Source organism: Panthera onca, chromosome D1 (assembly GCF_046562875.1).
Source record: "Panthera onca isolate mPanOnc1 chromosome D1, mPanOnc1 haplotype 2, whole genome shotgun sequence".
NCBI lineage: Eukaryota > Metazoa > Chordata > Mammalia > Carnivora > Felidae > Panthera > Panthera onca.
The window spans coordinates 18,927,298-18,950,619 of record NC_138348.1 but is presented as its reverse complement, the minus strand read 5'-3'; the positions used below and the strand labels follow the sequence as shown (position 1 = coordinate 18,950,619).

Genomic DNA, 23,322 nt, shown 5'->3' with positions numbered 1-23,322 from the left:
GAGGAACCTGGAGCACTGGCCTGGCTGCTGGGGAAAGACAGAGACTGGCAGTCTAGTCCAGCGGGGAAGGCAGACCACACTGATGAGGGGGACAAACAAGTGAGAAGGCCTTTTAGTTAGTGGTGTAGAGTGACTGAGGGACAACCTTAAATAGGGTGGCCAGGGAAGGCTGCTCTGACGAGGCAGCTTTGAGCTGAGGCCTCTGCGGTGCAGAGCACACAGTGGCTTGCCCAAGGCCACACAGGAAGTTCAGGGAGAGCCAGGCTAGGACCTGTCTCTGGACTCCCATTGTAATCTTCTCCCTCCTTCTAGAAACATCCTTCTCTTGCATTTTGACATGTTCTCCTGGTTTCCCTTTTACACTGCTGGACATTGCTTCTCCGAGCCCTTGACTGGTCCCAACCCTTCTTTCTCTGGCAAGTGGGCTTTCCCACACTTTCCCATCTGTCCCCTCCATCCCTCACCTCTCCCCTGAGTTCTCCCAGTGTCCTGCTTGACCTCTCCACTTGGATGTCTAATGGCTGTCTTGGTTAGGACAATGCTGAGTCGATATAATAGAGACCTGAAATTAGAGAAGTTTAAAAATATTCAGTTGACTGCTTTCTCATATAATAGCTCCAAGGGAAGTGTTTCAGGTTGGTAGATAGCTGTGCCTGACAGGGTCATTAGGGATCTAGACTAACACGAAGCATCCAGGGTCTGTCTGGTGATTAGTCTTCCAGTCTGTGTGAGGAAAAACATGGAAGCCCGGGGCAGGATTCTCCTCTTACGCAAATTGGGGCAGAAGTTGACTTCTGCTCACATTCCACACTTGAGAGTTTAGACACTTGGCCCCGCCTCAGCTGGAAGGGAAGCTGGGAAATGTGACCCAGCCGGGTGGACAGCTAGCAGTCTCTGCCACAGTCCCTCCTAGAACTGTGAGCACTTCCCTGTCTTGGTGGTGGAGGAGGTTCTCTGGGGCAATACCCATGTCCGGTGTCTCCCTGATCCTTGGCTTTGCCCCTAGCAAGTTCCTTCTTGTTTATTACTCTTCACTACCACCCGACAGTATTGAAAGTCTGTTTTCTTTGAGCACATATATCTGGGCTGTAACAATCAAGGGCTTTTGAAGTCCAGCCTCCCAACTTTGTTGGTAATAGTAATTCCTTCAAAAACTTAGGACGTCTGTCTGCTTCTAGTCAGTTCCATGGGCCAGCAACCACACCTTAGAGCTCCTTTCTTGTCAGAGTTATTAAGTCTGTCTGCCTTGCCCAACTCATCTCTTTCTCATTTTAAATGAAAGTTATCCTAAGGGCATCTGAAGTAATAGACTTGAATGACAAGGCAACAGTGCTAACGTAATACTTGGCTACAGGGCTGATCCCTTTGCCGGGCCTAGCGTTCGGCCTAACAGACAGGCTTTAAGAGAGGCTGCAAGCCACAACAGTCTGATCTCCTGCTCCTTGGACAACAACAGCTGGTTTTTCCAACCCTGACAACAGCAGTTTTCTGTATTATTTCCTCCTCTGTTCATCTCTTCTCGCAAATGAGCCCATCTCTTTCCTGTAGCATCTTGCTCAAAGCATCACTGGGCAGCCGACACGTGCAAATGTTTTTAGCTCTTTCCAACTATTTTTCTAGAAATACAGGCTCAGCAGGCATGTGGTCCGTCTTCCAAATTAGCACAGGTAATGTTTTCAATAAATGTTTTGTCATAGTGTAAAAAGGGTCACCAACGTTCCATCCTAATTGTTTCTGTATTGCTTACCACCTGTTGGCTGAGCCAGTGCCACATATTTTAGGGTTTTTACACACGGCAGCTTTGCATTCCTGTTACTAGTTTCTGTATTAGAGTATACTGCTAAGTTGCTGTTAAAAGCAAATCCCAGATATAGTGGCCTTAAGATGATATAAATTGACTTTTCTCTCACATAATACAGTTCTGATATGAGCATTGCTCAGGCCAAATCCATTAAAGTCAACCTTGATCCCTCCCACTGTCCCATCTAATCCATCAGCAAGTACTCTCATCCTCTCCTCAGACAAATCCCCAATCTGACCGGTTCCCTACATGTCCACTGTCTTCACCCAATCCGGGTCTTTGGTGTCTGTATCTGGGGGTGATGTAACAATCTTGCAAGTGGGCTCCCTACTTCTCCCCCACCCCTCTCCAGTCCACACTTTACATGGCAGCCAGAATGAGCTTTTAATAACATGAATTGGAGGGGCGCCTGGGTGGCTCAGTCGGTTGAGCGTCCGACTTTGGCTCAGGTCATGATCTTGCGGTTTGTGGGTTCGAGCCCCGTGTCGGGCGCTGTGCTGGCAGCTCAGACACTGGAGCCTGCTTGGGATTCTGTGTCTCCCTGTCTCTCTGTCCTTCCCCCACTCACACTCTGTCTCTCTCTCCCTTAAAAACAAATAAACATGAAATTAAAAAAAACATGGAGTATGTAGCTTGCCTGCCCCAAACTCTTCAGTGCCTTACCATTACCCTTAGAATAAAATGCTGTTTAAAAAAAAAAAAAAAAAAGAATAAAATGTTGTCTCCTTAACCTTAACATGGCTGTCCAGGCCTTCTGTGACCATCCCTTCTTCTCATTGCCCTCACCCACTCTGCTTTAGCCACACGGGGCTTTCTCACTGTTCCCTGAATAAGCCAAGCTCTTTCCTGCCCTAGTTAATGCCTTTGCACTAGGGTTCCCTTTGCCTGAAACGCTCTCCTCTCACTTGGTCACACTCTGGTTCCTTCTTCGTATGCCACAGGGCAAAGGGCTTCCGTGTAAGATAGGAGTGAGGGCTTAGGAGCTAAGTCACCTGAGTTTGAATCTCAAATCTGCTGCTTACTAGCTGTGTGACCTTGGGTAAGTTTTTCTATCTGTAAATGGCAATAAGAAAAGTGCTTGTTATCCAAGGTCGTTGAGAGGATTAAATACAATACTTAAACACATTAAATGTGTTAATGCGTAAAAAGTACTCAGAGCACGGCACATATTAAGCATATTAGCAGTGTTATTATTGTCCCTTAGGGTCACCTTAAATATCACCCACTCTGAGAAGCCTTTCCTGGCCACCCCTTCTGCACATTTCTCCATCTGCGTCCCTATCACACCACCCAAGTACATGTTCTGGTTGAGGTGTTTATTGTCTGTCCCTCCCACTGGAATGTAACTTTCGTGAGGACACGGACTATCCTGAGCTGGTACACAGGAGGTCCTTAGCGAATCTTTGTGGAATGGCTGTAGAAGGAACGGAGACCAAAGCCATGGATTCCCTCCTTTCCCAGCGGCCCTGTGAGCCTTGCTGGGCGCCTGTGGGGAAGATGGTGATGGGGAGCTCTGCTCTGTGCCTGCCATACTTGAGGCCCATGTAGTCTGGGGCGGTGCTCAGTTTCTTCTCTGGAGTCAGGAAAACTAGGGGACTTGCTCTCAGAAGCCCTAGGGGGCACAGGTGAGTACTCTCCTTTAGCAAGGGTCTATATTAGTATGGACTGTGCAGTCCGTGCTGCCTGGTTCCATCAGTTACTAGAGGACCAGTTACTTACCCTCTCTGTGCCTCCACTATCTCATATGTAAAGTTGGGAGAATACCAATTACCGCACAGGGCTATTATGAAGATTAAATAGGATAATATATGTAAAACGAAGCTCACTGGCTGGCTTGGAGTGAAGCTCTCCAGATCGTAGTTATAATCGCTGTTATTAGTGCCTATGCAAGTGTCATTCTTCTGAGCATGAATAGGGGGCTGGTGCCCGAGGGACTTGGGGGTGGGGTTGTGAGGAGACAGAAGACAGCTAGGGGAGGGAAGAACTGGAATGGGATCATCAGGGTGTACTTTTCTACGTGAATGCCTCCCTGCGTGTTTGTGTGTGGATGCATTTGTGTCCGTCTGGGGGGCGGGGGGGCAAGGATCCAGAGAAGAAACCCAACCCGTTCTCCGAGCTCAGTTCTGGGGAACCAGGCGCCCGGGCGCTCCCCGCGCCCGGCTCTCTCCCAGCTGCGAGGAGGGCTGGGAACTGCCTCCACCATGCGCCCAACACAGAACCCGCGGCGGAATCATTAGCGTCTCTGAGTGTGTGCATTTGGGATCACAGAGGGGGATGGGCACCTGCGCCGCCGCGGCCACCACTGTCGGCACGAACTTGGGGATCCCGGGACGGCCAGTGGCAGCCCAGCGGGGCCGATCCGAGGGCTCCTGCCTGCTCTCCGGCCACCCCACCCAGCCGCGTGCTCCCGGGGCCTCGGATGCTCCCGGAACCCCGCGGGCGGGGCCTGCCTTCCGGAGCCGGGTTGGCTGGGGGCGGGCGGCGCCGGGGAAAGGGCCGTTACTTTCCCAGAGCGGCGGGGCGACGTCAGGCGGAAGGGCGCGGGGCGCGCACGCTTTAAATGGCATTCGCTGTCATCCGAGCTCGCGGCCGTGTGGGCAGGAGCGGGCTATATAAGCGGCGGGCCGGGCCGCCGCGGGGCAGACGGTGACAGCCGCGGCGGCGAGCGCCCGGGAGCGCAGCCCAGCAGCGCGCGCCGAGCCCCGCGCCCCCCGACGGGCCCGCCCGCCCGCCCTCCCGAGGAACGCTGACCCGGGCCCGCGAGGGCCGCCGCCACCCCGCAGCAGATTTGGATCCCCCGCCCGGCGAGCCCCAGGCTGCTGCCTCCCGGGGGGCCCCGGCGCAGCGGCCGCCCCCCGAGAGCCCCGGCGCCCCGCCGGCCGGCCCCGGAGACGCGGGCGGCGCCATGGCGGCCGCCAAGCCCGGCGAGCTGATGGGCATCTGCTCCAGCTACCAGGCGGTGATGCCGCACTTCGTGTGCCTGGCGGACGAGTTCCCGCAGCCCGTGCGGCCCGCCAAGCTGTCCAAGGGCAAGGGCCGGCTGCGGCGGCCGCGCCAGTCCCGCTTCAAGACGCAGCCGGTGACCTTCGACGAGATCCAGGAGGTGGAGGAGGAAGGGGTGTCCCCCATGGAGGAGGAAAAGGCCAAGAAGTCGTTCCTGCAGAGCCTGGAGTGCCTGCGCCGCAGCACGCAGAGCCTGTCGCTGCAGAGGGAGCAGCTCAGCAGCTGCAAACTGAGGAACAGCCTGGACTCCAGCGACTCCGACTCGGCCCTGTGAGGGGCGCCGCCCGCCCGGGGACCGAGAACGAAGCCCCAGAGGACCGGCGCCCCGCACTCCGGGGACCCGCGAGGACCGGGACCTCTCGCGCGGCCGCGAACTGCTCGGTGCGCCCCGCGCTGCGCTCGTCCGGGGCCCGAGCACGCGGGGGTGCCGGGGAGGGGGGCTGCTTTCTTCGCCCTTGTAAATGTTTATTTTTTAACTCTTCCCAGTACGGACTCTGCTGTGAGTGTGTGTGCGGGAGGCGCGCCCGCGCTGAGTCGACCCTGGGTCGCCAGGGCTTCCCGGAGAGCCGCTCCACGCCCTTGTCCGATGGTTTGCAACTCCGATTTTGCACGCCGCTCCACCGTGCCCCCCAGCGCACACCCGTTCACACTCACGCCAACACACTCTCGCTGAACACTTTTATAATTGTTAGGCGCGGCCGATGGGACTTGGGGCGCAGCGCAGCTGCTGCTGCGGCCTGAGGATGGATATTTATTTTTGCATTGCGATGGCTGACGGCGTTTATTTAACGATCTTTTTACTTGGATATGTCTGTGAGGCTCCCGAACGGAGACAAATAAAGTCAATATATTTGCACAGTGCATTTCTCCAGGCTCTTGACTTCTTGAACCTTCGGGGACCAGGCTCCCAAGACTGGGGGAGGTGGGAGAAGGATGTGGCTGGAATGGAGGGGAGGGAAGGGATCCCCGGTGGAGGTAGCCCCACAAGCTTCGGTCGCCGGAACGAGGTCTCGCCCACGGTGCCTCGGGCCATTAGCCGCCTCCCCAAGTCGATCCACACCTGGCCCAGAGCGCTGCTGCCTCCCTGGTCTGTTCTCGGTCGCCGGCGTCCGGGATGGAGTGTAGCCGCTGGCTCGGCGAAGGTCAGCGCTGTGAGGACAGGGAGAACCTTCCTTGGTGCAGTTGACCACTCAGCGAGGCCGGGGGCAGGGTCATCGGCCCGCATTCACCGAAGGAGACCCCACTCTCTCGGTTCCCCTTCCGGGCGACGGGTGGGGACATGCCCGAGCCATCAGTGGGAGACCTAGGCTGGGATATTTGGGTGCTGGGACCGACAGAGTGCTGCGCGTAACGCCGGGGCTGGGCGAGAGCGCCCAGGGGAGGCCTCGCGTCCCCCGCGCTGATTCAGCGCAGTGCCGGGCACCCCAGCACTGTCCCAGCCAACCGAGGCCGTTTCGGTTCCTTGGTCCCTTTCTCCAGCCTCCTATGCCCTCTTCAGCGTTCCTCAAGGAGGGTGGGGCATGGCTTTGGTCCGAGTCTGAAGGGCGCTTGGGTACCACCGCACCCCCTCTGTCTACAGATGAGAAAACAAACTTAGCGGAGAGGGAGAGGTCACACGGAAAGTAGTGGCGTCGCAGTCCTCTGTCTGGACTCCGCGTCCGGTGCTCTTTCTATCACACTGAGTCCCTTTCCAGGGCTCTCCAGCAGCTGCCCTGCGCTTCTGTGTACACCCTAAACCCTCTGGGTTAGCAGCATATAACACTATCACCTGGCAGTAGGTGGCGATCTGTGTAATAAACAACATTCAGTTGAGAAGGGCAGGGCCCCACGCTTGGGGCCCCCACCCAGTCAACCCCTCCAGGGTTACTTCAGAGCTGACCCACCATGGCCAAACCCTAGGCAGAGTAGTTCAGAGACACGCAGAGAGTTTGAGTGCTGTTCCTACCCCTCTCTCTGGAAATTGCCAGTTTCTGTGCTCGGGGGCCCTCTGGTGGTGGGGGCTGATGCTCAGCTCGGCCCCGCAGGGCATTTGAAGTGCGTATCTCTCCCTAGCATTGGACTCTGCAGAAAATGAGAGAGGAAGGAAGGGAGGAAGGGAGGAAGGGGGGGAGGGGGGGAGAGAGGGAGAGAGGAAAAGAAAAGAAAAAAGAGAAGAAAAGAGAAGAAAAGAAAAGAAAAGAAAAGAAAAGAGGAAATGAAACAAAAATAGAACCCAAAGGGCCTGGAAGAATGCCCTCCCATCTGGCTCAGAGGGAGGAAGCCTGCTCAGGACGTTGGGGGCTGGGGTCTTTGGAGGTGCCTGACCCATGGGAACACATGGCCTATTGCAGTCCTCAGCCACAGTTTCACTGTGCTGGGGTTCCTTAACTTCAAAGGCCTCAACCTGGGGAGGTAGCCAGGCTTTTATTCCAGTCTCTGCAGCTGTCATGGCTCAGCTGGTTTGAGCTCCTTGGGGTGGGGGGAGGGTGGCTGAAGCTTAGAACCACACCCACACAGACCCTATTCTGTGTCCTCATCCTCCTCCCCCATCTTATCTTAGGTGTTTAGCAGTAGGTCCTGTTTTGCTCTTCAAGTGGTGAGTGCCCCACGCCTTCCTGGGTGCGGTTCATACCCTTCAGGCTTGAGATCCTAGCTAGGCAGCTCCAGTAACTTTGCCACAGGGAGCCTCTTCTGTTTGCCTTCAACCCCTGCCTGAGCTGAAGACCTACCTGAAGGGTCTCCTTGGGTCACCCTGGTCAATGTGTGGGGTTGTTGTAGGATCTGTTGCATATCGGATCGCCCTAGTCTCTGCTCTTCAGAGATATCTGTTGGGTTAAAATCAATAAAGAGGCAGTGAGGAAGATTGGCACCCATCTTGCCTAAATCCTGGTTTGTTTTATTTGTTCATTACAATACAAAACAAGCCACTGCCACCACCCTGAAATCAATATGTTATTTTGGACATTATGCATATGTATTTTCTTCTACAAAATGAGTTTATGTCCTAAATACTATTTTTGTTAATGTTTATTTGTTTTTGAGACAGAGAGAGAGAGAAAGAGCCAGCATGAGCCGGGGAGGGGCAGAGAGAAAGGGAGACGCAGAGTCCCAAGCAGGCTTCAGGCTCTGAGCTGTCAGCACAGAGCCCGGCAGGGGGCTCAAACCCACCCACCATGAGATCATGACCTGAGTCCAAGTTGGACACTTACCCAACTGAGTCACCCGGGTGCCCCCTAAATACTATTTTAAATCTGCTTTTGGCTTACCTGGATTTGTATTTAATATCAGTATGTATGTATGTGGTGCCTCGGTGGCTTGGTTGAGCCACTGACTCTTGCTTTTGGCTCAGGTCGTGATCCCACAGTCTTGAGATCTAACCCCCGGTGTGGGGCTCCATGCTGAGCGTGGAACCTGCTTGAGATTCTCTCTCTCTCTCTCTCTCTCTCTCTCTCTCTCTCTCTCTCTTTTTCTCTGTCTCTTCCTCTCTCTCTCCCTCCCTCTGCCCCTCTCCCCCACTGGCTCACACTCTCTCTCCCTCTCTAAAAAATAAAAATAAATTTTAAAAATGCTTTAAACCCTAAATTAAAATAATAATAATAATAATAATAATAATAATAATAATAATATCAGTATATATGGGTCTACATCATGGTTTTTATAAAGTTCAGTTGAATATATACTCCACATTTAATTAAGCCAATTTCTCACTCTGGTATAAAAAAGATGTCCTGTTTGTCCCAGTTTCTTAGTATTGCCTGTAACTAGCAGTGAGTTCTAAGGGTTGAAAATAGAGAGAAGTTTGGAAGAGGCAGTGATACAGAGAGGGGTGGGTGAGGGAGGGGGAGGTTGGGATGCTGTGTTATTAGAGGGAGCAGGCTGGGTCTGGGGTGCCACGGACCCTGGGCTGCACTGGGGGCACTGTCTCGTTCTGAACATGTCTACCCTGCACAGAGGAAGAAAGAGGGCAGATGGGAGATAGGGGTCTGATTCCAAGGTCCCTATGGAACTTGGGGAGCTCAGCTGCTCCTTGTGCCTTGAAGGCATTCCAAGGCAGCACGCAGCTCCAAGGAAGTGGCTGGGCTGGGAGGCCAAAGGGTGGAAGAGGAGGAAAGAGAGGGAGAGACCAGGGCTGAGGGAACAAGAGAGCATGAGAAACAGAAAGAGAGGAATGAGGCCCCTGGGGGAGACAGGGAAACTCAGAGACCCAGAGAGAGGGGGATGTACAGAGAGGTACAAACTCAGGACCCCGAAGGTGTCAAGAGATGGAGAAGAATCAGAGCCACCACTGGAGACAGAGAAGAAAGCAGGAGAGGGGCGCCACAGAGAGTAGGAGGGAGGGAAGGCAAGAGAGAAAGTGCTCTGGAGAGCGGGCACTGAAGGAGAGAAACCAGAGAGCGGGAGCCTTTCCGGACCTGTAGAGCAGGCATGTGCCTGCCGTCTGCTGCTGGGATTTACAGGCCTGTCCAAGGAGCTGCCTCCTTCCTTCCCTTCCGCACCTGGGCCTCAGCCCACAGTCCTAGCCTGGGGGACGAGTTTTCAAACAAGCCAGAGCCCCGAGGAGGTAACAAGTGGCCATCCCAGCCCTGGCCCTCAGTCTCTTCTAGATATTTCTCTTTGGCCTTGGGGGAGATATCTATCAGAGTGCTTCTTGGCTTCGTTTATAAGCCAGCTTGGCCTCCGCAGCCCACTCCGTGCTAACTCTGGGCCCACTCGGTATGGGGTTTAGAGGGAAAGGCTGTCTTCTGTCCCAGGGAATCAAGGTCAGCAGCGGACTTGGGATTCCTCCCTCAGGGAGTGCATGTGGAATAGCCCCTAGGTCCACTGAGCTCTGGCCAAATGGGGAGGGGATAAAGGCCACCATTTAGTGAGCATCTCCTGTGGGTTCTCTACTCTCATGCTGATAACATTTCCCAGGCATGTTGCAGATGAGGAAACTAATAAGGATCAGAGGAATTAAGTTTCTTGCCCAATGCCACATAGCTTATCAGTGGTGAGCATGGTTTCAATCCAGGATAGATAGATAGATAGATAGATAGATAGATAGATCGATTGATAGATAGATATGTGTGTGTATGTACATATATATATTTTTTCATTCCAGAATTTTTAAATGTTGTGCTCTGACTAGAATGTGAATCCTAGTTCTTTCTGTAGCCCCCACTCCCCTGTGGCAGCCATGAGAATGGGCCTTGTCAGACATCCTATGACAGGGGGTTGTAAATGGCCTGTGCAGGGCAGCCCTGGCTTTGAAATCCATCCCATGCCCCCCACGAGCGGCTCCCCACCAATGACCGTGTGCACCTGGGCACTGGGGCAGAATGGTTCCCAGCAGACACGATCTCTTTGTTGGCCGACTTTGGCTCAATGATTTCCCAGTGGCTCTACTGAGGCTTTCTTAGATGGCCACAGTTACCTTTCCATACGTCCTCTGCCTGCCCTGCTGACTCCCCCAGGCCTTCTCTGTCTCCCTCTCCAGTCCATTTCACACATCCATGTCTCCTAATGACATCATTGCACACTCAATCTCACACCTTGATGTCTGCTTCTTGGAGACCCCCAGGCTAGCACACCCTTCCATCCCCCAGCAGGTTCCTGAGGCTGCCATGGGTCTCTCAGGCGCCTACTGGCACAGGATGGTGGGCGTCATTTTAGAGTAGTGTAGAGTACATTTTAGATATGGCCAAATTTCCCAAGCAAACGTGTGTCATAGTGGTCTGCTGGCCCAGTGTTCTGGATTGGCAATAGGCATGTTGTGGCCTGTGCCCAGGGCAGGAGGGCCAGGGCCTCCCACAGAGACAAATGTCCTCTCAGCTTATACTTAAGGCCACGTGACTCATAATGACCACCTGCCCATCAACTGCCAGGCCCATGGCAGAGACTGCTAAGTGTCCACCAATACTGATTTTCCCCTTCCTCCGGGACACACGGCCAAACTCCTTGTCCCAGATGCTCGTGCACATAGGTCTCTCCATGTGATTCCGTTTTTGCCAATGGCATATATTGGGAGCAGAAGTGTGTTTCTCCCAGGCCTTGGCCTTAGGATGTATTCTCCCACCACCCCCGTGCCTTCCCTTCCCCTTCCCACAAGTAGGGACATGGATGCGTCTGTAACCCAGTGGTGATCAAGCTGCCAAGGCCAATGGCCTACAGGATGGCAGAGAAACACCCCAGGCTCCTGGATGACCTTGTGGAAACCAACAGCCTGCCAATCTGGAATGGTCATCATAGACTATTATGTGTGAAAGAAACACATTTCTCTCTTCTTTGAGCCACTAAATGATTATTGGATCTCATTATTATAGCAGCCTACCCTTACCCTGAATTAAAAAAAAAAAAAAAAAAAAAAAAAAACCATTACTGGCAGTTTATTATTACTGTTTTAACAGAAGCCCTAAAATATGAGTCATTGACCTCATGGTTTTGCTGCAGGTGGGAAGGGTAAAGGTATTGCACTCTGGAAAGTTGGAGACTCTTGTTATACCTTGGGAAAGCATCTGATAAAATGGTTTTTATGACGCTTTGGACATATATTGGCTGAGCCCACAGCTCTAGAGAAGGTGGTTGGAAAGAAGTGGAATATTAGTAGATGCTGGTTGTTGTTCTTTGTGGCTTTCAGCAAATTATTAAAGAAAGACGTGAGAGGGGTACCTGGGTGGCTCAGTCGGATAAGCGTCCGACTTCAGCTCAGATCATGATCTCATAGCCCGTGAGTTCAAGCCCCACATCTGGCTCTGTGCTGACAGCTCAGAGCTTGGAGCCTGCTTAGGATTCTGTGTCTCCCTCTCTCTCTGTCCCTTCCCCTCTCACACTCTGTCTCTCTCTCCTTCAAAAATAAACATAGGAAGATAGATAGAGAGAGAGAGAGAGAGAGAGAAAGAGAAAGAAAGAAAGAAAGAAAGAAAGAAAGAAAGAAAGAAAGAAAGAGAAAGAAAAACAAAGACACAGGAGAAATGGAAAGGAATAGAGAGTATCTAAAAACGTGGTGCCTGAGAGGTGAAATCCACCACCCTCCATAACCTTCATAAAAGGAGATCAGCTGTTGTAGCTCAGAGCCTTTCTGGAACACTACCCAGGAGCCCCAGAACAGGATCCAGCCCTGAAGCGAGGTTAGGTTAAGGGTATTGTCTTCCCACTCAGACTTATTGTTTTAGAATCCCCCTGTGTAGCCCAAATGAAAGTGAGCTGGGGCAGAGCAGGAAACAGAGTAATAAAGCAGCCTTCAGAACACTGCTGAGAAAACATCTTGGGGTGTGGTTATTGGCACCTGGAACTAGCTAGAAGCACCTAGACCAGAAATCTTTTGCGGGAATTGCCAAGGAAAGTAGGATTTGACTGGTGATTAGGATTGTTTGAGCCCCAAGGATGTCAGACCTTTTAACCCTCACTTCAGAAGTGGCCACAGAGGATGATGGGGAAAGGAGAATTTTCCAAAATGGGTTGACCAGATTCGCTTCATCTGTCAGAGCAAGTCCTCACCAGTTGTCAAAACAATTTGCAGTGAACCAGTGACTTCTTTTTTTAAATTTTAATTCCAGTATAGTTAACATACAGTGTTATGTTGGATTCAAGCATACAATGTAGTGATTCCATACATCACCCGGGGATCATCACAAGTGCACTCCTTAACCCCATCACCTACTTCACTCATCCCCCCACCTCCCCTCTGTAACCACCAGTGTGTTCCTCTATAGTTAAGAGTCTGTTTCTTGGGGCGCCTGGGTGGCTCAGTCAGTTAAGCGTCCGACTTCAGCTCAGGTCACGATCTCACGGTTTGTGGGTTCGAGCCCCGCGTCAGGATCTGTGCTGACAGCTCAGAGCCTGGAGCCTGCTTTGGATTCGGTGTCTCCCTCTCTGCCCCTTCCCCTCTCACACTCTGTTTCTCGAAAAAAGAATGAACATTAAAAAAAAAAAAAAAGGGGCGCCTGGGTGGCTCAGTCGGCTGAGCATCCGACTTCGGCTCAGGTCATGATCTCACAGTTTGTGAGTTCGAGCCCCGCGTCAGGCTCTGGGCTGACAGCTCGGAGCCTGGAGCCTGTTTCGGATTCTGTGTCTCCCTCTCTCTCTGCCCCTCCCCCACTGATGCTCTGTCTCTCTCTCTCTGTCAAAATAAATAAAAAAACTAAAAAAAAAAAAAAAAGAGTCTGTTTCTTGGTTTCTCTCTCTCTCTTTTTCCTTTGCTTATTTGTTTTGTTTCTTAAATTGCACATATGAGTGAAATCATATGGTATTTGTCTTTCTCTGACTGACTTATTTCACTTAGCATTATACTTTCTAGCTCTCTCCATTTTCTTGCAAATGGCCAGATTTCATTCTTTTTTTTTTTTTTTTTACGACTGAGTAATATTCCATTGTCTACATGTACCACCTCTCCTTTATCCGTTCATCAGTTGATGGACACTAGGACTGCTTCCTTATCTTGGCTGTTGTAAATAATGCTGCTATAAAGGTAGGGATATGTGTATCCCTTTGAATTAGCGTTTTTGCATTTTTTAAGTAAATGTTCAGTAGTGCAATTACTGGATCCTAGGGTAGTTCTATTTTTAATTTTTTAGGGAACCTCCATACTGTTTTCCACACTGGCTGCAGCAGTTTGCATTCCCACCAGCAGTGCAAAAGGGTTCCTTTTACTCCATATCCTCGCCAATACTTACTGTTTCTTGTGTTTTGATTTTAGCCATCCTGACAGATGTGGTTTTGATTTTTGATTTTTAATTTGCATTCCCCTGATGAGTGATATTGAGCATCTTTTCATGTATGGACTAATGACTTTTGAGTGTTTCTCTTCCTTTTTCTACATGGAAGGGTTTTTTTTTTAAATGTTTATTTTTGCGAGAGAGAGAGAGAGAGAGAAAGAGAGTGTGAACAGGGGAGGAACAGAGAGAGGGGGAGACACAGAATCTGAAGCAGCCTCCTTGCTCTGAGCTGTCAGGACAGAGCCTAATGTGGGGCTCAAACCCACAAACCCTGAGATCATGACCTGGGCCAAAGTCGGACGCTTAACCGACTGAACCACCCAGGTGCCTCCACGTGGGAGTTTTTATTGTGGTTTCCCCATTCCTGTCCACCACTGTATTTGGGTGTGTGGGGAGGGGGCAGCTGGGGTGGTAGTTGGGGGGACAGAGGAGCTATCTTGCAGTTTACATCTCCCTGGGCCGTGAGGAACCATATGTGGCTCTGGAGAGGACTTCCCTTCTCCAAGATAAACCGCACTTTGACCTGGAGTGTAGCCATATGGAGTTTGGAATTGACCTCCTTGGAAAGGGGGCAGTGTGTTCTGTTGTGGGAACACAGAGCTCACTGATAATCTGGTAGCCGGTCAGGCAGACCACAGTCGAAACTGCTAATGGTCCACTGAAATCCATTTTCTGCATCTTTCTCTGCATAGGGCTACACCAAATCTCTTGTCCTCCTTTGCAATGAGTGTGGCCGTGTGCCCAAGTTTTCTGGAATAAGCAGACAAGCAATGCATACCATGCTAGGCCTAGGCTTTTGGACCGCGGGTATGGCCCTCTTGTTCTTCCCAGAAGAATGTAGGCATGCCTGCAGGCCGCTGTTGACCAAGCACGAGCATAAGGCCTGGGAACCTCATGACACTGAGCTGCCCGTGGAGGTGAAATGTAGACTCAAGATGGACCGTTAGCTGAGAGAGAAAGGAACTCCTGTCTTCCTTAAACCGTTGCATTCCTGCTGGGTCTCTTCGTATCAGCGAGGCCTCACTCTCAACCCGCAGCAGAGTGAGAGGGTGTTCTCCACTAATCGGACCCAGAAAAATGTCCCATTCTCCTGACTGGGGTGGGGACATCAGCTTCCCACCCCAAACGTGTTCCAGCAGTGGGGGTGGGGGAGGATGGGAGTGGCTCAGGAACGGGACAGGAAGCAAATAAACTTTGATCCCTAATAAATCATCCAGGGAATTGTTTTTCCAAAGAAATCACAAAAGCCCATAATTGTTGAGGCGCCTGTGTAGCTCAGTCACTTAAGCGTTGGACTCTTGGTTTCGGCTCAAGTCATGATCTCACAGTTTGTGGGTTTGAGCCCCATGTTGGGCTCTGTGCTGATGGTGTGGACCCTGCTTGAGATTCTCTCTCACGCCCTCTCTCTCTGCCCTTCCCCCACCTTCAAAAATAAATAAATATTTTTTAAAAGCCCATAATTGTTTAGGCCCCAAAACAACCCCAAGGAAGACATATTTTCTGACACCCACTTCCGATGAGGATGGAAGACAAGGGAGAATCTTCCAGAGGACAAAACCAGAGCGGCTTGCACTTCCACTCCCAGGGCAGGGTCATCACAGTTCCTGCCCAGGACTACTGTGTATTGCCCGTGCTCTGTCTTCTGTAGCCAGTGTTTATTGCAGTCTTATTTTTCTCTGCTTCACTCTTGTCTATTGGTCAGGTCGGTGGAACAAACGAATTGTCTTTTAGTCTACAGGTCATTAGACCACAAGGAACCACATCTGAACCCGGCAGAGAGGTCTGTGCATCACTCAAAGGTACAGTAACTTTGAGTGTCCCTCATGGAGACAGGTTGAGTGTGTCCCACCCGTGAGGGAATGAGCACACTCAGGTGTTTAGTGGCCATACATTGGTAGTGATGCCCTAAGAGCCATTCCATCCTCTGTCCTAGGCATGAGGCTAGGTCACCCCCAGCCCACCTCATTCCTTGGATTTAGTTTTGTCCAGTGACAAATTTTCTCCAATAAAACATGAGTGCGAGTAATATTTGCCGCTTCAGAACCCAGGCCTGAGATTATGGGTGTACTAGCTGTATAATCTCGCCTTCCTCCTGCTAGGATCAAACTGGGTCTATAGTGGTGGTTAGTGTCCAGCAAGCAAAGGATGGCATGATCTTCGGGGATGATGGAGCCACAGCTGGGAAGGAACTTAGGTCCCTGAACCACTGCATGAGTAGAGCTATTTACCATCTCCAGGAGAGAAAATAAAGTTTTTTCTTGCCTCAGGTACCATGCTGTAGGTCTTTTGTATTACAGCAGAGCTCTCTTACTTATCACACTACCCTTGCTCTTTGGTCCATTGATCCGCCGTGAGAGATGAGTTCAAATCTCCTGCTACTCACGTGCTCTGATTTTCCTTGCCGCGCTGTGATTAATTCTGGTGAATGTAGCTACTGGGTTGTCTGCTGCACAGACATTCATAGTTATATCTGCATTTGAGTGGCACATAACAGCTGCTTTTCACTGTGCTTAATTCTCTTTAGACTGAATTGCACCTGCTGGCTACTTAAATCATGACTTCTGCTAATCATTATTATTATTTTTTATTTGCCTGGTTTGCCTTTGCTTGTCTTTCAGTTTCAGCCTCTTGAGTTTGTATTAGGTATGTCTCTTGCACACCACGGAGAGTTGGATTTTATTTTGAGATTTAATCTGAAGAAATATATATATATATATATATACACATATATATATGTATATATATTTATTTATTTAAAATTAGTTAAATACAGACCTATAACAAGTAAAGAGATTGAATCACTAATCAGAAACTGTCCAACAAAGAAAAGTCTCGGGCCAGATGGCTTCACTGGTGAATTCTACCAAACATTTAAAGAGTTAACACCAATACTGCTCAAAATCTTCCAAAAATTAGAAGACAAAAGAACACTTCCTAACTCATTTGATGAGTCCTGTATTACTTTGCTACCAAAGCCAGACAAAGAAACCATGAGAAAAGAAGACTACATACCAGTATCCCTTATGAATATAGATGCAAAATCCTCAACAAAATGCTAGCAAACAGATTCCAGCAGCATATTGAAAGAATTATACATCATGACCAAATGAAATATATCTCAGGAATGCAAGGGTGGTTCAACCAGTCCTACATATTTTCATGCTAAGAACACTTAGCAACTAGGAATAAAAGGAACTTCCTCAACATGATATGAGACATTTATGGAAAACCCACAGCTAACACCATACCTAACGGTCTAGAATGGAAGTTTACCCTGAGATCAGGAACAAGACAGGAGTGCCTCCTCCCGCCACTTCCATTCAACATTGCACTGAAAGTCCTAGAATGTCTTAGAAAGTCCAGAGCAATGAAGATTCTTATGTAGGAAGGCTTCTTTCTATTTTTCTCGTGTTTACCGTTATAATTATAACATTGTATAGCGACCTCAGTTCCCTACTTGACTAGACAGTCTCTAATAACGTCCAGGAACGAGCAATGAAAAATTGGCACACGTTTTCCCATCCCCCCATCCCTTTCTTCAACACGATGCAAAATGAGCTCTACACATGTTTAACTTTGTATTATTAAATATGCTATATTAAATATACTTCTATTGTTTTATTTCTCAGCTTTCGATGGTGTTCTTTAACTCCTAACTACCACAGACAGACAGGGCTGTCTAGGGACGTTCTCTTGTGTCGTCTTCTTTCTACTTTCCCCTCTCACTTTGTATTAGATGTGTTTACATGATCCCAGCCTGTACAAATTTACACTCAGATGTCCACATCTCCTTTTGTCTTTGCTCTACATTTTAGTATCTTCAGCGCTTTCTCCTGGCCCTCCTTTTGCTGTGGGTTCCCCAGTCGCCTCTTGGTGATCTAAATTGGTTCTCTGGTAGTTTTCTCAAGAAGGGTCCGTGCACACATTACTCCCTGAGTTCTTGCATGTCTAACAATGTTTGTTTGTAGCTTTTATACTTGAGGGACAGCTTAATGGCATAGCAAATCCTTTGGCTGACACTTTTTTTCCTTATATCCCATGAGTGTTTGCCCTTGAGTATTGGTGGGGCTGGCTCAATTTTATCCCTGTGTGAGTGACCAGATTTGGTTTTTGATTTTTGTTTGTTTGTTTCTCCTGGCTGCTCAAAGGCTATTTTCTGTCTCTAAAGTCTGATAATTTTATCAGGAGAGTCTTGGAATTGACTGTCCTCAGTCCAGTTTCTCTGACACACATAGTATCCTTCACCTAGATTCAAATATTTTATTTCAAGAACGTTTCCCTCATTTCTATTAAGTATTCATTGTATTTCATTGCTTTGTTTTTCATGTCCAGAGGGTCCAATTATGCATATATTGGCTCTCTTTTGTCTTTTTATGATATCTATCATTTTCTCTCTAATTTAAAACACACACTTTTTTCCATTTTGTCTCATTTTATTCACGTTCCTAGGTCTGTCCTCCATTTTTATCGTGTTGTGTCTAAGCCCTCCTCCCATCTGCATCCTCATTTCTGAAAATATTTTGTTTTCTCTCATCTCTCCCTTCTTCCAGTTCTCATTTCGCCTCCTCCCACTGCATAGCTGTCTCTTCCTTGAGTCGTTCTATTTCTGCTTTGTGATCTTCCCTCAGAGATAATCGTTTTAGTAAAATTTGTTCATTCATAGAAAACTTTGGTCAGACTTTTCATCTATTCTTTTTTTTAATTATTTTTTAAACATTTTTTTATTTTTGAGAGAGAGACAGAGGCAGAGCACAAGTGGGGGAGAGGCAGAGAGAGAGGAAGATACAGAATTCGAACCAGGCTGTCAGCACAGAGCAGGGCTTGAGCTCACGAACCGTGAGATCGTGACCTGCGCCGAAGTCAAACACGCAACAAACTGAGCCCCCCAGGGGACCCCAGACTTTCATCTAGTCTGTGGTAACTCCATCTGCTAAGCTTTGCTGACCTTTCCCACCCTTTTTCTTAGCACCTTTGCATTGATTTTGGGCTAACTCCATTTAAAAAATTATGTGCCATGAAATGAGTTGGATTCTCATGCCCCAGATATTTGTGGCAGGTTCTTCCAGGGAGTGTAATTTTGCTGGCTCTTTCTGACATCTGCCGCCATTGGGCTATTGTACTATTTGCCCTGCACGCTAGTTGCCTCACCCCACCTCCCACCACCTACAGTGAGGCTTTTCCATCTCTACCCTTGCTTCTCAGATCTGTAGCCCATGCTGTATACAGGGGACCTGGGTTCATTATTTTAGGTCGCTGGTCCTCAACTAAGGGCAATTTCCCCCCTTAAGGGATATTTAGCAATGTCTGAAGACATTTTTGGTTCCACAGTCTAGAGTAGGGCTTGATGGTACTGGCCTCCAGTGGGTAGAACCCAGGGATGCTGCTGAACACCCTACAACAAAGAATTATGGACCCCAAGTGCCAGCAGTGCTGAGGTTGAGTGACTCATCTTTAGACTGAGCCTTTGGCTAAAGGTAAAGTATTTTGGCCAGAGTTCTTTGAAATTGACCACTCCCGGGCTAACCTATTTATTCACCTCCCCCCGAGTCCCCACCAACCAATTCCTGTTGTACTTCACTCTCATGGCTTTGGTGTGAAATCTTTATTTTCGCCAGTCTTTGTGTATTTTTGAATATGCGGTTTATATAATGGAGATGGCATTATTTTTTCTGTTTACCTTTTCGCTTGTTGAACATCTGGGAAAGAAGAGGAAATTTGATGCTTCCTGCTGTTAAGTCCATCCCAAAATGCCTGGAGGGGGGGATACTTATATCTAGAATTTGAACTTGAGATGTTTTAGTTTAACCAGGGAATGTGAATTCAGGTCAAAACCACTGATAGCCCATTTGGGGTATTGAATTCTTTTTTTTTTTTTTTTAAATTTTCTAATGTTTATTTTGAGACAGAGAGAGAGTGTGTGTGTGTGTGAACAAGGGAGGGGCAGAGAGAGAGAGGGAGACACAGAATCTGAAAGAGGCTCCAGGCTCGGAGCTGTCAGCATAGAGCCCAACACGGGGCTCAAATTCATGAACAGTGATCGTGACCTGAGTCGAAGTCGGTTGATTAACCAACTGAGCCACCCAGGTGCCCCAAGGGGTTATGAATTCTTAAGGAAAATGCTTCTCCCCTTAACTCAGTGCTAAGATCCCTTTGTAGGTTTTGGTGGCGATGATGGGGGAAGGGTGCAGGTTGCTCCTGGTTCCCCTTCTCCGGATGGAGGTCAGCTTTGTGTGGGGCTGGGTCTTCCATTAGTCTTCCACCTTGGGCTGGCCCCTGTTTCTCATCTTTATCAGCCTGTAAGAAACAAAGCCAAGGTTCACATGATCAGACAAATGCTCTCAAGGTGAAAGGCGACCTCCTTCCCTGCCCACTTCTCTGGGTGCCTGATTTCACCTGTATTTTGACTTCTGAGTGTTCTATACTTTCTTGCCAGATCATTGATTAATTTTTTTTAACAATTTTTTAAGTTTATTTCATTATTTAGAAGAGAGAGAGAGGGAGAGAGAGAGAACCAGCAGGGGAGGAGCAAAGAGAAAGGGAGACAAAAGATCCAAAGCGGGCTCTTGTGCTGACAGCAGAGAGCCCAATGTGGGGCTCTAAACTCACCGACCACGAGATCATGACCTGAGCCAAAGTTGGCACTTAACCGACTGAGCTACCCAGGCACCCATTTAATTTTTTAAAGTCTTATTTTAACCAGCTTTGTTGTTGGTGTTGTTGTTGCTCAGCACAAAAATCAGAAACCATCTCTATGCCACCGTCCTACCCTAAACAGAATCTCTGTCCTTACCTCTCTGAGCCTCTATTTCCTCATCTCTAACATGGGAATAATAACAAAGGTTATGTTAAAACTTTCCGAGAGGATTAGTGAGGTAATAAACGTAAACCACCCAGAACCGTGCTTGGCAGATAGTAGGTTGGTTGCCTCGAGAAGGTTAGTTGTTTCTCTTCTTTCCCGTCCCTCCTTACCCTTCCCTTGCGGTGGGAGAGTGCCCTGGGGCAGCAAATCCCTGGTCCCCAGCAAGCCCTGCTGGCTCACAGATCCTGCCAGGACCCCACCTCCTGCCCCACGCCTCTGCTCCTGGCGCCAGCCCCTCAGCCCTCCGGAGCTTTCACTGTTTCCTCTCACTTTTTCCTCCCCGCACTGGACAAGGGCCAGGAATAATGTTTCTGGCTGTCAGCACCTTCCCCAGCCAGCCGGAAACAGCTCTGTCTACAGAGAGGCACAGCCACCTGGGCAGATTAGCCTGTTCTGCCCACCAGGTCTCATCTCCCTCCCCTCCCCTCCACCCCCTCACCCCTCCCCAAAACAGACATGGGGCAGGGGGGAAGTTTTCCTTGATTTTTTGATAGCTTTTAATTTTTGAATAATTTCATATTTGGGGGAAAAAGGGTATAAAAATAGTACAAAGAACTTCTGTATGTCCTTAACCCAGATTCCCCAAGTGTCCACATTTTCCATTTCCTTTATCACTTTATCTATTGATTTATCTATCTATCTGTACACACACACACACACACACACACGCACACATTACTATTATTATTTTCTGGACCATATGAGAGATGCAAATATGGAGTTCCTTCACCCTATCGTGCCTTTTTGTGTGTGTACCTAAAAACAAGGACATTGTCTTTCATGACTACCATGCAGTTCTCAAATTCAGGAAATTAATCTAAATGTGATACTATGATGTAATTGATAGACATTCATATTTTTTCCAATTGTCCCAATAATGTCCTTTATAGCAAAGAAGAGAAACTTTTTTTTTTTTTTTTGGTCCCAGATCCAGAATTGCACGTAGCACTTAGTTGTCAGGTTTCTTACCTGGAATAAGTTCTTCAGTCTGCCTTTGTCTTTCATGATCTTAACATCTTTGAAGAGTATAAACCGGTTATGTTGTAGAATGTCCCTAAATCTGAGTTTGTCTGCGGTTCCTTCGTGATTAAATTCACAGTTATGCATATGTGGCAGGAATACCACACAGGAGATACCGTGTCCTTCTCAGCACATCACACCAGGAGGCACGCGGTGGCGGTTTGTCCCTCACTGGCGATGTTAACTTTAATCACTTGGTTAAGGTGGCGTCAGCCAGGATTTTCTACTATAAAGACAAGATTTTAAAACAAATGAGCATGGGGGGAAAAAAGAGAGAGACAGAGCGTTGAATCACTACATTGTACACCTGAAACTAATATTACACTGTATGTGAAGTAACTGGAGTTAAATGTTTTCTAAGATTTTATTTTTTTTTTTTAGAGTTTATTTATTTTGCGAGAGAGAGCACGTGAGAGCATGCGAAAGTGCGAGTGGGGGTGGGGCAGATAGAGAGAGGAAGGGAGAGAATCCCAAGCAGGTCTCGATCTCACAAACTGTGAGATCATGACCTGAGCCGAAATCAAGAACCGGACGCTTAACCAACTGAGCCACCCAGGCGCCCCGAGATTTTATTTTTAAGTAATCTGTACACCCAACATGGGGGGGTCTGGAACCCACAACCCCAAGATTAAGAGTCACGTGCTCTACCGACCGAGGGAGCCAGCCAGACGTCCCGCTAACTGGAATTTACATAAAAACTAAAAAAATAAAATAAAGCTTCAGTTTACTTAGAAAGAAAAGAATTTTCTTCATTGTAATTAATAACTATTTTGAGAGCAGGTAAATACCTCATTCCTCATCAAACTTCACCCTGTGGTTTTAGCACTCATTAACAATTCTTACCTGAATCAGTTTCTACTATGATATTTGCCAAAAAAAAAAAAAAAAAAAAGGACAAAAACAAAGACAAAAAGCAAAAACTCCACCATTTCCTCTGCATTCATTAGTTGCTATTCTAACATAACAAAGAATCCCCCCCACACACCTTTATTTGTGCACGCATGCATTTGTATCAGTATGGACTCATGAATCTCTGTTTTATTCAACTTCTTATAATTGTTACTGTCATTTATGTGGGGGCTCAAATTGTCCCAGGCCTGGTCCGCGGGAGCCCACTGGCGTATTAACTGTTCTTCTGGCATCAAAGAGCAGGGCCTCTGTTTGTTTTGCTCATTGCCAATCCTAGCTCCTAGCACAGCACCTAACATATTTGTGTTCTCTTATTTTGATTCTAGTATAGTTAACATGCGGTGTTATATTAGCTTCAGGTGTACAACATAGTGATTCCACAAGTGTCTACACTGCTCAGTGCTCTCTGTGGTAAGTGGACTCTTAAGCCCCTTCACATATTTGACCCATCTGCCCTGGAACCATCTGTTCTCTAAACTTAACATATTTTTTTAACGAATGGTAGAACGCTTATGTATAAAGTGTCAGTAATAATAGTAACTATTGTAGGGTTTTTGCAAGAAGTAAGTTGAGCTATTGCGCACAAAGTGCTTAGAGCACCATTAACATTAATAGCTGATATTTGTTCCCCACTTACCCCGTTCTACAAACTTTGACACGCGTTAATTCATTAGACTGATCCTGTGAGGTAAGGAGTACTCTTTCCTTATTCCACAAAAGAGGAAACCAAGGCTGAGAGAGACGGAGCATCTTGCCCAAGGTCACACAGGCGATACGCAGTAGATGCAAGACTGAAACTGAGTCAATTTGCTCCAGAGCCTGAGCTCTGACCACTGTGACGTGTTGCCCCCTTACACCTGTCATGAGAGTGAGGCAGGTACACTGATGAAGTCATAACGGGAAGGGTTGCAACAGATCGAGGATGAAAAGGGATGTCACATGGATGGCATCGTGCAAGGTGTGAAGGTCCAGACCCTGAGGAGTCCTTCCGTCCTGGCTCCCTGGGCGTCACCTTGTGGACCCGAGCTGTCCTTTTCTATCCTCACCCTTCTGGCCTC

At 48.6% G+C, this 23,322-nt stretch overlaps 1 protein-coding gene and 1 long non-coding RNA gene across 2 annotated transcripts; one reads left to right on the top strand and one right to left on the bottom strand.

Annotated features, from left to right (window-relative positions):
* Positions 1-4,348: 4,348 nt before the first annotated feature.
* CD1H11orf96 (chromosome D1 C11orf96 homolog) lies at positions 4,349-5,667 on the top strand. Its single transcript, XM_060606439.3, has one exon. The coding sequence runs from the start codon at positions 4,707-4,709 to the stop codon at positions 5,076-5,078; it is 372 nt and encodes a 123-aa protein (XP_060462422.1). The 5' UTR covers positions 4,349-4,706; the 3' UTR covers positions 5,079-5,667.
* A 1,268-nt stretch (positions 5,668-6,935) lies between these two features.
* On the bottom strand, positions 6,936-23,063 carry LOC144612955 (uncharacterized). The gene is made up of 3 exons (XR_013550191.2): positions 22,902-23,063; positions 21,305-21,581; positions 6,936-7,608 (listed from the first exon to the last, which is right to left on the bottom strand). It is a non-coding gene; the product is annotated as an uncharacterized LOC144612955 (long non-coding RNA).
* Positions 23,064-23,322: the final 259 nt, after the last annotated feature.